The sequence below is a fragment of the Ostrea edulis genome, chromosome 2, assembly GCF_947568905.1.
Source record: "Ostrea edulis chromosome 2, xbOstEdul1.1, whole genome shotgun sequence".
Lineage (NCBI taxonomy): Eukaryota > Metazoa > Mollusca > Bivalvia > Ostreida > Ostreidae > Ostrea > Ostrea edulis.
In genome coordinates this window covers 71,880,146-71,894,997 of record NC_079165.1, presented here as the reverse complement: position 1 = coordinate 71,894,997, position 14,852 = coordinate 71,880,146, and the positions used below count along the sequence as shown (strand labels likewise).

At 36.4% G+C, this 14,852-nt stretch overlaps 1 protein-coding gene across 1 annotated transcript; it reads left to right on the top strand.

The window, feature by feature from the left end:
* Positions 1 to 325: 325 nt before the first annotated feature.
* LOC125680979 (uncharacterized) lies at positions 326 to 10,405 on the top strand. Its single transcript, XM_048920846.2, has 5 exons — positions 326 to 666; positions 1,709 to 1,807; positions 2,418 to 2,451; positions 5,806 to 5,900; positions 9,487 to 10,405. The coding sequence occupies exons 1-5, from the start codon at positions 339 to 341 to the stop codon at positions 9,531 to 9,533; spliced, it is 603 nt and encodes a 200-aa protein (XP_048776803.1). The 5' UTR covers positions 326 to 338; the 3' UTR covers positions 9,534 to 10,405.
* Positions 10,406 to 14,852: the final 4,447 nt, after the last annotated feature.

Sequence of the window (14,852 nt, the reverse complement as noted above, 5' to 3'; positions counted from 1 at the left end):
GTTTGCCAATACAACCTACCATTGGGTCAAATGCTTTCTGACGCGTTTCATACCGAATATTAGGCCGTTCTTGGCACATAGATGTTCACTACGGATAACTCCGTTTACCTGATCAGGATATAGGGCTTACGGCGGGTGTGACCGGTCGACAGAGGATGCTCACTCCTCCTAGGCACCTGACCCTACTTCTGGTAAATCCAGGGGTCCGTGGTTGCCAATTTCTTATTTTGTATTTCTTATAGGAGTTATGAGATTGATTACTGTTCGTTATCTTTACCTTTCATCGAAGTGTTTGAAGTAATATTGTTTTCCTTACAGGCCCACCTAAAATTATAAATATGAAAACTCGAGTAGCCTCGCTTGGACACATTGATTTTGCATTGAATGTTGTAAGTTTTCCGGAACCAGACAATCTTGTCCAAATTCGAGGAGAAGACGGTTCTAATCTCTTTCAAAGGAGTCTGAATTTTGAATCTATAAATGTGAACCTTACAGTCAATGGAAAAAAAGTTTACGTAATGGGATATGGATTAAATTTCACGGCTGGAAACACAACAGAAGAATGGTTTGGGAGAAATACAATTGTTATTTCGAATATGCTTGGATCGCATACATATATTTTCACACTTGAGACGACCCAGAGGCAAACGAACAGAAGAACTACAGGTGTGAAAATCGACTAGAATTGTCAAGAAATAATCTAGAATGTCCAACAGCCCAATACACCGTCAATTATTGATAGTACATAACATCCTTTACGTATACTACCGTATAAGTTTTACATTATGACCCCTGGGTCGAGGCTTCTGCTGGTGGACTGTTAGTCCCCGAGGGTCTCTACAGCCCAGTAGCTAAGTACTTCGTTACTAGCTTGAAAATACGGATGTATATTTAATTGCTGTTATAAAATTTAGAAATTCATTTCAAAATTAAGGATCATCTCCCTCATGCATAGCTCTTATCCTTGGACGAATTTGGCTCCACTTTTTTGGCACGCTGTTTTTGGCTATACTTAGCTCTAAAACTCCATAGTTATTTCGGATTTCAAACATTTCGGTTGAGCATCACTGACGAGACATTTGTCGAAATGCGCATCTGGTGCATCAAAATTGGTACCGTATAAGTTTTACATTATGACCCCTTGGTCGAGGCCTCTGCTGGTGGACTGTTAGTCCCCGAGGGTCTCTACAGCCCAGTAGCTAAGTACTTCGTTACTAGCTTGAAAATACGGATGTATATTTAATTACTGTTATAAAATTTAGAAATTCATTTCAAAATTAAGGATCATCTCCCTCATGCATAGCTCTTATCCTTGGACGAATTTGGCTCCACTTTTTTGGCACGCTGTTTTTGGCTATATTTAGCTCTAAAACTCCATAGTTATTTCGGATTTCAAACATTTCGGTTGAGCATCACTGAAGAGACATTTGTCGAAATGCGCATCTAGTGCATCAAAATTGGTACCGTATAAGTTTTACATGCAACAAGGATCATGCTTCCAAAAATTCAAATAATGATCTTTGTCATTTCTATCTGAAGCATTTTTACTTTATTGTGTTTAATTTTGTCATAGATTGATTGGATATTGGTTAACGTCCCTCTTGAGAATTTTCCACTCATGTAAGCGTCACCATTATCATAGAATATTAATATTGAATACACTAAGATTATTTATAATGTTTTCTTCTTTTTCAATTCATGAAACTAGACTCATTTTTCGTCGAGAATGTCGGAACAATATCAAGTGTTGGCCTCCTTCTGATGATCTGTATATTAACAGCATTTGGGGCTACAATAATTAGAAAAAGTAAGTCTTTTATATGTTTTAATTTAGAGTTTTTGGCACTTCTATATTCTTATATCAAAGTAATTCCACCCTCCTGTGATGTTATCAGATATTGCAAAATTAATGATTATTTAGATTTATGCATGATAGGAACACAAGTTTTGTTGAAGTCTTTTCCGATAGGTATTGTAAAAAAAATCTTGTTAAAAATAAACTATTTAAAAATTCTAAATTATAGATGAATGATCCATGATACGTTTTAAAATATTGAATCCAAGGGCAATAACTCTGTTTTTATTGATCTATCAAGTCTATTATGCGATAGATTTCCTTTATTTTTTACAGACATTTTGTGAAAATACAGTTTCATGAAATTGTTATGAATGCTATTACATGTATATCGTCATAACCAGTTTGTACGAAATTTTGATAACGCTGTTTATGGAAAATTGCAATTTTCTGACAGCGATATATGATTCTGTTTATGCACATCTCGCATCTTAAAAAGTGTGATGACCGTTATGTATTTTACTTGATAATTTGTTAGGTTTAACTCTAATGAATGGAAATAAATACACTTTAAAACTTTTTACATTCAGTAGTTTTAAAATCACTTATATTGATATTCTAGAAATGAAAAGAAATATTTCCCTGAGCAAAAACAAGTAAGTAAACATTATTTTTTTCTATTTAAGGTATCAGAGTGATCCGGATGACTTACACTGGATGAAACTATAGCATTCTCTCCACTGAAGGGTCTGTAAAAATGACTGAATTGCAAATCTCTGTCATTCAGCTACCTTTCAGTAATCATTCAGTCACCTTTCAGTTGAAGAAATGGCATAGTTTCGTTTTGTGCAGTCGCCATTCATGTCCATCTGACGTCGTGCATCGTACAGTTTTGAACATATTTGACTTTTCAGAAACTACGTGGTCAATTCTCACTCAACTTGCCCCTACAATTCTTTATAATCTTTTCAAGTTTCTCCTGCCCTTTAGTGCTTTAGGGATTGGGTTAAAACATTTAAATTAGTACATCAGAGAAAATACTTATTCACGGAAATTTCCCATAATAACTGGGTCTTGTTTACAAATTCAACATTCTTTATAAGGTTGGTCAACTTATCTTCAAATGTTTTCAGCTCTTTGATTTGCGGGGAGATTTGCGTGATTTGAAGCCAAATGTTTCTTTATTGTCAGTAGAATTCTCCAGTTCCGAATTCAAGTAGAATAACGATCTCCATCTTAGGTTTTTGACGAAGATTTCTGCCCTTTCAATGAGTTGTTATATATATATATATATAGGCCTCTGCTGGTGGACTGTTAGTCCCCGAGGGTCTCTACAGCCCAGTAGCTAAGTACTTCGTTACTAGCTTAAAAATACGGATGTATATTTAATTACTGTTATAAAATTTAGAAATTCATTTCAAAATTAAGGATTATCTCCCTCATGCATAGCTCTTATCCTTGGACGAATTTGGCTCCACTTTTTTGGCACGCTGTTTTTGGCTATATTTTGCTCTAAAACTTATTTCGGATTTCAAACATTTCGGTTGAGCATCACTGAAGATACATTATTTGTCGAAATGCGCATCTGGTGCATCAAAATTGGTACCGTATAAGTTTTACACACACACACACACACACACACACACACACACACACACACACACACACACACACACAGATATATATATATATATATAAAGTAAAAAAAAAATCCAATGCTCAAACTTTTATCTATAGCGCTTTCGCCCTGCGTGCTCGTCAGTAGATTTTTAAACAATGTAAACAAGTTCCATTATGACGTCATCCTCGTGACGTTATGTGGGCAACGTTAAACATAATGCAGTCATGATTGTGACTTCAGAACATTATACAATGTTAATGTTAGGCACTTTTAAAAAATACAGACATATTTTAAACAGTTCCGTCTATAAGTTTTAAGCCCCTCTAAATTATATATATATAAACATTAAAACACTTTTCGAAATATTTCAGCCGTTTTACCAGCACAACGTATTATGACGTCACAATGTACACACATCTGAAAGGCAATGTCATGTATCAAAATTGCGCCAAAAACATCTGAAAAATTGCGAGAGCTACTGTAATAACCTTTTAAATCATACTTGTAAATGGACTCTAATTGGTGTAAAGTAAATTATATATATATATACATAGCCCCTAATCCAAGGGCCATAAATTTCACAAATCTGATAGCAGTCTAGAATAACATGTTCATATGCAAATATATAGTAGATTTATGTGTAATATTTTGTTTCAGTTTACATTTCTTAATTTCTGTAAACCTTTTACCCACATGAATGGTTTCAAATATAAAATTTGCAAACTTTCCACTATTACATTGGGAACATTTTAAAGTCTTTGTCCTAGCCACAGCTTAGTAATTGAGATATATACTAGCGGGGAAAAAAACCCGTACATTATAAAATTTAGTATAATTTTTCTATATTTATTGTTTATATTTATAAAATCTAAACAATCGATAAAGGTGATGTTTTTGAACAATATCGGATAGTTCCCGACTCAGATGCAGGTATTTTTTATGGTTAGTGAACACATGTTGTTTATTGAAGTGTTCGTACGCATGAGTTTTACTGGCCAATACTGTTTGGAGTAAGACGTGTAAAAGGTTTGTTTGGACACTATTCGTTAAGGAAAGCACTTTAACTTTGCCAAAATGTACCCTTCTGTCATGCCACGACTCAGAGAAAACCAACGTAATCGTGCTGTTGAAATGCTTCAAGCTTGAATGGCACAAAATATCGTAGCAAGACACTTTGGTGTTCATCGTAACACCATCTAGTCATTATGGAGACGTTTCCCACAATCTGGTAACACTCAGGATCGACCACGTTCTGGGCGTCCCCGTGTGACGTCGTGTTGAGAGGACAACCACATTAGACTTGTGCACCTGAGAAATCGTTTCCTGACAGCAAGTTTGACTGCTCGTAGCATTCCTGGACTTCGACCAATCAGTCCAAGAACTGTGCGTAAACGTCTGCACGAGCACATCAGACCAAGACGTCCAGTGGTGCGCCCAATACTGCTTCAACGTTATCGTATCGTTAGACTAGCGTGGTGCAGACGACATTTGCGATTCAGAATATACGTCTGGGCCAATATTCTGTTCCCTGATAAATCCAGATTTCATTTGGATAGCAGTGACGGCCGTTGTAGAGTGTATCGTCGCGTTGGGGAGCGGTACCAGGACGCTTATGTTGTGCAACGTCGACAATTCAGTGAAGGTAGCGTTATGGTGTGGGGTGGAATAACAACACATGGAAGGACCCCTCTACAAACTGTTAATGGAAATCTCATCGGTGTACGCTATCGAGACGAAATTATTCAGCACCATGCCATACCCTTCATACAGAGACAGCAAAATCACATCACTCTGCAGCAAGACAACGCAAGGCCACATGTTGCACGTGTAGTCAGGGACTTTTTTGTTCAACAGAATGTCGATGAAGTGTCTTGGCTGTTTCCCCCGATTTATCGCCGATCGAGCACGTCTGGGATGAAATGGAACGACATCTACGACGTTTACAAAATCAGCCAATGACATTGGCTGATTTAGACCAGGCTTTAATCAACATCTGGAACAACATCCCTCAAGCATTTCTGAACACTTTAGTGGCATCAATAAGGCGCCGTTGTTAAGCATGCGTGAATGCAAATGGTGGTCACATGCGTTATTAACTTTGTTAATTCAAGTTCGAATACCAGTGTCTTTCGAGTGTTCTGAAATTGACGTTATTTGACGTTAACATTAATGGATTATGAAATGTTGTGACGAATATATTTCTAAACAGTATTACAAACAATAAAATGTGTTCATTGTTATTTTTTTATTATTTTTTTCATATATTAAATAATGCAGTTTATTTTTCATGGTAGTATAATATCATGTGACTGTGTATTTTGCAACCCATTTCTTCACCACACACTTCAAAAGGTAATTGGGAAATTTGTTGTTGTTTTTGTTGTATCAGAATACATATGGAAGATAATAGAGATTCGCAAACAAGAAGATGTGATGCATATGAAGAACCCATAAATTCTACGGAACCTCCTACAAGGCATAACGGTGAGCATAAAGAGTAATTGTTCTCTATGTTACGCAAGAAGCCTTCTCTGGTAAATTGCATGATAATACAGAATGTTTAATAATTAAATGTTTGGATACTCTATCTACAAAGATACATGCAAGGTGAAGATAACGAACAGTGATCAATCTCATAACTCCTACAAGCAATACAAAATAGATAGTTGGGCAAACACGGACCCCTGGACACACCAGAGATGGGATCAGGTGCCTAGGAGGAGTAAGCATCCCCTGTTGACCGGTCACGCCCGCCATGAGCCCCATATCCTGATCAGGTAAACGGAGTTATTTGCAGTCAAATCAGTGTGCCAAGAACGGCATAACAATCGGTATGAAACACGTCAGACAGCATTTGACCCAATGTGAGGTTGTATTGACGAACTAGATCGTTATAACGACCGTAGAATTTGCGAAATGCTGACTTCAATACTTCAATACATGTCGGTTGATATATGTTCTTTCATGAATATACATGTAAACTATAATGATGCAACACTGGCTGACACGTCATATACTATGAAAGCTTAGGTGACACTTTGTTGAGTCTATAAGGGACACAACCTCTAACAGAATAGTTGAAGCCCCTCACATTATCCTACGATATATCAAAGATATATCGCCGACGTTTAATCTATTAACAGTACTCATTTTCATTCATATATCAATTCGAAATGCATGTATACTAGTGATGTCGAAAATGAAAGACACCACAAGTCTTCCATATCTAATTCATATTTTGGATATTTTTTGAACATAGATATAAATGACAAACTAACAACACAACTTTGACAAACGAGATGACTGCTTGTTACGCCGTTCTTGGCACTCTGATTTTGAGTACAGATAACTCCGTTTACCTGATCATTATATTGGGCTCACGGCGGGTGTGACCGATCGACAAGGAATGCTTACTCCTCCTAGACACCTGATCCGCTGGTGTGCCCAGTGGTACGTGTTTGCCCAACTATCTATTCTGTATTCTTTATAGTAGTTATGAGATTGATTACTGTTCGTTATCTTCACCTTTCCGTTATACTGATATAATTTGCTAAATACAAACTAACACTTGGTCGAAAACTGTATGACGTGTTTCCTACGAATGTTAGACTGTTCTTTACATACACAATCTGATTACGGATTTATCCCTTTACTTGATTAAGATATAGGGCTTACGCTGGATGTGACTGGTCGACAGGGGATGTATACTTGCTTGGGCACCTGATCCCACCTCTGGTATATCCAGGAGTGATGGATCCATGTTTGTCCTTCTCTTAATTTTAATTTCTTTAGAGGGTTCATTAGATTTATTATTGTTCATTTTCCTCATGAAGACCAATCAAAAACTTATATTCCGTTTTTACATTAATATTTATTGTCGGTTTTATTGTATGAGAAAGCTTAACGTTGAACTTTATTCATCTTGTAATTGTATATACCTACACCATATAGAAACACACGTGGTGTAAAAATAACTGTAACGGAAAACATTTTGATACTGAGAAGGTATGGTATACACTACATGTACATATGGTCTAGTAGAAACTTAGACATACTATAGTTGACATTGGAAAACATGGTATTGGAATGGAATCAATTCCTGTGGGATTCAAAATTAATATGGGGCACTACGTTTTGTCCATATTGCCGATATTTCGTTTTAAAAATATTAAAAGAACACATTTGAAGCAACACTTTTCTAACCTGTCTTCATAATATCTATTTTCATATCCCAAAATCAAAGATCGAGGGCATACATTTTTTGGTCTGTGTTAATGTTCCTCTGTCAGTCTGTCAACAATTTTGGCCTTGGCAAAAAGTTTTGAATAGATGGTTTTCCATCGAAGCGATTAAGCAAGAGTTATTTCCCATTGGCCGCCATATTGTAGGTTAGCATGCCCGGATGCCTTCATTATTCAACCAAAATCAGCCTTATTATTCTGGTCACTGAGGTGGAGATAACCTGTTTTTCTTATTAATATACATTTGTTAATGCATCTTTTACTTCATAATTGCAATATTGCAAAGATTCCCCCCCATATATTTCTGCCTTACATGTTTGAAATTGGTTGCCCAAAGAGGAAAATCCAACAGTTTGACCTACAAGATGGCGGCCAAGGGGAATAATTCGGGGTCAAAATACGTCATATGAAAACCATCTATTGTTTACAAGTGCTAGAAATTTGCGCCATGGGTAGGTGTAAGTGAAGATAATGAACAATGATCTTATAAGTCCTATAAAGAATGCAAAATCGAAAGTAGCGCAAACACGGACCTATGGGTGGAATCAGTGCCTAGAAGGAGTAAGCATACCTTGTTGACCGGTCTAATTACATAACTTTAATATAATATTTCCACTGGGGTAACGGAGGCAAAGGGCGTTTCCATACCTTTCACCACTGAATATAAATGTTTGGTTGAGAAATGTCTGCCCTCGGATGTTCCTAGAGTGAATATATTTGCGACATGACTTTGTCTATAGAAACCCTTGTTCTGGATTGCTTCAAGGGTCATGAGATCCTCGGGCCTAGCCTCTGCTACTTCCTACTGAAAGTAGATGTTTGGTTTATCGGCAATAACTTGAAAAGAATACGGTACATTTTACTCTGAACTTTAAGATGTTCATATTTGCCTCATGGTTTACTTTAATGAAAGACTTGGAGAAGATTGACTTTGGAATCACGGGGTAAAATGGTTCAGGCTTTGTTATTAGATATTGATATTTTGTTTTTCATAAATAAAGTGGGGTTTGGACTGAGACGTCCATATTTGCACCATAGTTTGGTATAATAAAACTTGTCTGCCTCTGATTAATGGGTGAAATGATACAGCACTTCTTATTACAAAGTCTTCATTAGAATGTTGCCATGATCGAGGGTACTTTTAGCTTCCAACAACACATTCTATCATGATAATTTCAATAAACTAGTAAATGAAAGTATGTAGATCAAATATATGTACCTACCATCAGCTTCAGCAACCGATATCTCATCAACACAGTCCATTTTGATTGGAGCATCATTTACAATACGAATATACGAAGAACTTTTTGTATTTAACAAATCAAGATGGTGGTTTACTTTGCTTTTAAACGTTTAAGACATGAATCGTGCTATATGATTTTCCAGGAGATGTTTAATGGTCCTTTCATCTTACTGTTTTTATGTCATTTTAGTAATTTTAATTTTGACCTTGGAACATTTGTAAGGAAAATAAGAATAGACAAACATGTACAAAACCTTCTTTACTATTTCTACAACGTTTGATAGTGATTAATTATACATTGTATATATCTTTACTATTTCTACAACGTTTGATAGTGATTAATTATACATTGTATATATCTTTACTATTTCTACAACGTTTGATAGTGATTAATTATACATTGTATATATCTTTCCAAAAAGATTTGCAGACTTTGACTTATTTTGGGATTCTGATGGAAATATTCTAAATGAAATCAAAACCACTTGTCCTTTTCAATACATATACAAATACTATTCTGCTTACAACAAAAATATTTTCGTGTATTTTTATCATTTTAAGGAAATCAAATGCAAATGTTTTACAGATTACAGCATACCTGAAACGTATATGGAAATTGAAAACCTTTCCTGAAGATGGACTGGCATAGCAGGCATACCTGGACAAATAGCAAAACGAAATCAAAAATACGAAAATGAAGAAAACATTAATATTTCCCGCTATTTTCATAGGAATGTGGTGTTATTGCATAAAAAATCACACATTGGAAGTAATTGCACACACACACATCCCAGCAGTATGTGACCAGCGCGCTAGGCCGCATGATCGTATAGGCAAGTAAAAAAAACTTGCTTTCGATGACGATATAATTTTCAGCACGCTGTCACACGTTACACGGTTATTGAGAATAGAAATAATAACCATACAAGATACACAATTAAATTTGAAATGGTTTTGTTAAAAGCACCGAAATAGCAAGATAGATAGATAGATAGCGATAGATAGATAGATAGATAGCTACATGAAGATAGATATATAGCTACATGAAGATAAATAGATAGCTACATGAAGATCAATAAATAGATAGATAGATAGATAGATGGATGGATAGAAAGATGGATACGCTGCACAGTCCATCAACAAATGATATTGATATCCAAGAAATATTCCCTAACATTTTCTCGCTACATTTGCAAATTCTGTCATATATACATGAAAGAAATGTGTATAATGATTTATTTTACAATGTATTAATATGTAGTTTGTTTGTCTTTTTGTTGTATTCTTACCATTGTAAGGAATTGTTACTCTTTATACAAGTACTTGTTGTAGAAAAAAAATATTTGTGTGATACACCAAGAATATGATTACAACCAAATGTTTCATTTTAAGTACCCTGTACATTGTATTACTGATAGTTAAAGAACGTTGAATTATTGCTTGCAAACTCTGAACATTGAACTGCATCATCCAGTGAATAATCCTTACTACAGTATATAATCGAAAAAATTTCATCTGCAATGAATATTTGGACGTACCACTTTCCTGTGTCATAGACCAGGTCTAATATACTACACAAAATTTGATAAGGATCATAGATATTTTTCTGTTTAAAAAATTAATAATTGGTAATATTGTGTCCAAGTGAAATCAAAAACGTCTTCAACAAACTTGCACGTGCATTTCATGCCATGGGAAATGCCTATCTCATAACAGTTTATGCTTTTGCTACCATTGCACGATTTTCACTGAGGCATCGGTGTCTGATTCTTTCTAAAATTTAAAACTCACTTGAGTGTTTACACTACGTTTATCAACACAATGTCCCCTCAACGTGTAAGGCGTCGCCTGACGACAGAACAATGGGACAGATGTATTAGAATGCTTGACGCTGGCTATTCACAACGTGACGTTGCAAATGCACTAAACGTCAGTCAGAGCGTTGTAAACAGGTTCTGGAACCGACAGCAAACTTTTGGTACAGTAGCACACCGACATGGGGGTGGTCGTCAGAGGTCGACAACCCAACGCCAAGACCATTTTGTGGCTCTTCAAGCACGACGCCATCCCTTCTGGACAGCAACCAGCCTACCTAACGACCTCCTGAACGCCTCGGGGGTGAATGTGTCCACTCAGACGATACGAAATCGGCTTCACAATGCAGGTCTCAACTCGAAAAGGGCATGTGTTCGAGTCCCTCTCACTGTTCGACACCGGCGGGAGCGATTGGACTGGGCTGAAGAGCATGTCACTTGGACACAGAACGATTGGGTTCAAGTTCTGTTCACCGATGACTCCAGGTATTGTTTGGACTTTACAGAGAGCAGGCACCGAGTGTGGCGACGACAACGTGAACGTTTCCATGATGCTAACATCAGTGAACATGACAGTTATGGTGGTGGTTCCATCATGGTCTGGGGTGGAATCAGCAGGGATGGAAGAACAGATCTTCATGTCCTGGAGAGAGGAACAATGACGCGGGTGCGGTACCGGGATGATATCCTCGATGTTTACGTCAGACCCTACGCTGGTGCTGTTGACCCTGAGTTCATCCTGATGGATGATAACGCCCGTCCTCATCGCGCCAGGGTGGTGGAGCAGTACCTTCAGCAGGAGACAATTGTCCGTATGGACTGGCCAGCGCGCTCGATTGAGCATGTGTGGAACATGCTGCAGGTTGCCCTTTCACGTCGTAGAACACAACCCACGACTTTGGCAGAGCTCGGAAACGCCATCGTGGAAGAGTGGAACAACCTTCCCATTGGAAACACCTGAGTGCTTATTGACAACATGGTCGACGTTGTCAAGCCGTCATTGATGCAAGGGGAGGCCATACCCGGTATTGACACTTCATCGACTAAGTGTAATGATGGACTACCCCCAAAACGGTGTAATTCTTTCTCTGGTTTGCTGTTAATTCTTTGTAATGAAATGCCATTTGGTGTTGTTATCAGATTTCAAGCATTCCGTATTGATAAAAGTTCATGCCGTTCATGAATTTTCATTCATAACCTGAGTAAACACGTTTCTGAGTCAAATTTATGTATTTTGTTATGTTAGTGGTAAATTACACACATAACCTAGTGATCCTTATCAAAGTTTGAGTAGTATATACATAATATACATAGATGTACATTGCTAACCTTGTTTTGTATCTCATGAGGCGTATTGTTTTTCAAAGGTTTCCACATGAAAAGAAATATCGTGCTGTGGTCTTCAACTCGAAATTTAGAAATCGACGAAGTTTTATCCATTAAAGGACACATCTCATGTTTTCAAAATATACAAAATTATATGCAGTTTGTCTTCCTTATATTGATAGTAATACATTCTAATAGTTCGTTCGCCGAAATATTGCGATAGTTAACCATAATATGGACTTAAATCTAAGCCCTGATTTCAAAAAGTCTAGTTAATTAGTTAGGTATTCACGTGGTACAGTGACGTAATATGCGACCTTCGTCGATCAACTTATTATGAAAATAGTGTTTGATACTTTTAAAACCTCGGGCTTTGTGGGTCCTAATTTATTCACCATGGGCAACATTTATTTCGATGTTGACAAATTTCCTGAGTCTTATGTTTTAGTTACCAATGCTTACAAATAGCGACCCAAATGTAGCGAGGAAAGCAAATATGAAATATGTAATTGCAAGTAAATAATGTTTACATAGGGTCGCTGTTTAAACACTATTTGTTAAAGGTATTGCTTGAAACATATGTTGTTTGGGTTGTTTTTTAAATAAACTGTGCAATTACAACTAGGCCTAAAGTCACGGGTGCATTTTAAAAAAAAAAATCTTTAAAATGACAAAATTTATAGTGGAAATCACAATACTTTATTCTAATCAAACAATTCTATTTATCATTATTTCTTTAATCTACACGTTGTCAGGAAGTGGAAACACGGCGTTAGGAAGTGGAAACACGGCGTTAGGAATGGAAACACGGCGTTAGGAAGTGGAAACACGGCGTTAGGAAGTGGAAACACGGCGTTTAAATACGTAGTGTACATGTATGTTGTTGCTACGCGTTCACTGAAAAAAAAAATGAAGACATCATAATTCAATTCAAAGTTAGGAAATAAAATAATTCATTATTTCTAATCGAAAGTTTTATTTTCTATCTTCAATTTTTTTGTAAATCTACCAGTTGGTAGAAACTGGGAGCATAAGTTAGACCTGTATGTTATCACAAAATGAAGATAAGTTAGTGCGAGTGTGTATTGAATTTGAAGACCAGAACTGAATGCATATGCTGTAGGCCTACAAGTAACAGTGCTTAGCTTCGATAATACCATTTCCCCGCATTTGATCTAGGTCTCTTTTTGAAAATGTACAGGGACAAATGTTGCTGGGGTTTTTTTTTGTTTTGTTTTTTTTATAGCAGAGTCATTGCGCCGACAAAAAGAAATATCCACGTCTTTTCCCTCACACATTCCTTCGAAAATTGAAAAACAAACTCACTACACAGTCTAAATCCTTTCTACTCACAGCTAGTACACCCTTAAACGGCACAAAACACCCTATTGCAGTGTTAAGTACAAGGCAGTAATGTGATAATTGACTGTTTTTCGATCGAGGTCGCATATGACGTCACACATACTGGAGCATAAAATATCGAATTGAATATGTAAATCGCAAGATTTGAATTTCGTCGCTTTCAAACTCGAGAACTACGCAGACTTTCATTTAAACACATGTAAAGTAGTTTTAGGCATGACATGAATTAATTTTGCTGGGAAAAAAATTAAAAGTTTAGAAACATGTGATGTGTCCTTTAACAGTAGTCACTTTCATTCATATGTCGATTCAGTATATCCCAGTGAACTCAAAATAAAAGACACTACAGTACTCCACATCTGTTTAATATTTGGATGTTTGGTTGAACGTGGACAAATTTGCAAACAACTCAACATTATACAAAACGAGATGACTGCCGCTTCTCCATCATCAACTTTCTTCAATATTTATTTAGCGATATTCTATTATCACCTGTATATAGTGTTTATATCTCCAAAATTATTCGATAGATGAGAACATTTTCTGCGCATAATGAAATTTCAAACCGAGGCAGGACACTGGAAATTAGTTGACGTTACATATGTTTTAACAGTCTCGTTTAAACTCCATTTCGCAATTTCTTTAATCGTGGTGATAATTTAAATTGATAATACAAACATTTATTAAGTCGAATGCTGTCTGACGTGTTTCATACCAATTGTTATGCCGTTCTGTACATACTGATTTTGACTACGAATTACTTAGTTTACCTGATCAAGATAGAGGATTCACGTCGGGTACGGCCGGTCAACAGGAGATGCTTACTCCTCCTTTACACCTGATCTCACATCTGGTGTGTCCAGAGGTACGTGTTTGCCCTGTTCTCTTTTGTGTTCTTTAAAGGGAATAGCAATTATAAGACTGATTGCTGTTTGTCATCGCCACCTTCTCCAAGTTGACACTACGTGTTTTCTGAAAGTTTCAATTTTCTCTTGTTAAGAGAACAAATGTTAACACATCAATCTTTTAGTGTTATCATGCAATTATGAAAGTTAATTCGATTCTCGTTCCTAGTGCCCTGTCAAAATTAGAAGTTTAACATCCCGGTGGTTGTGACTTTAATGAAGCGCTTGACATCATAAGTGAAAGTAACATTATTTCTGAAATATGGTCTCGAAATGGAGGTCCCGTGTCACGGTAGGCATGAAAAAAATAACGATCACGTGTGTGAATGAGTAAAAACGTCTAGAGTAAAACAACATACAGATAAAAAAATAGTTAGGTGGAGAAAAGCAACCTATTTCAGTATTTACGATTTTAATTCATTTACTTAATAACATTGTCCGTGTAATAGTCTTATCTTGTTTAAGAATTAATGTTTGTAAAATATTTCAATAAACGTTTTCCCAGTGGCCACTATAGATATATTTTATTACTTAGTCAGGATGTT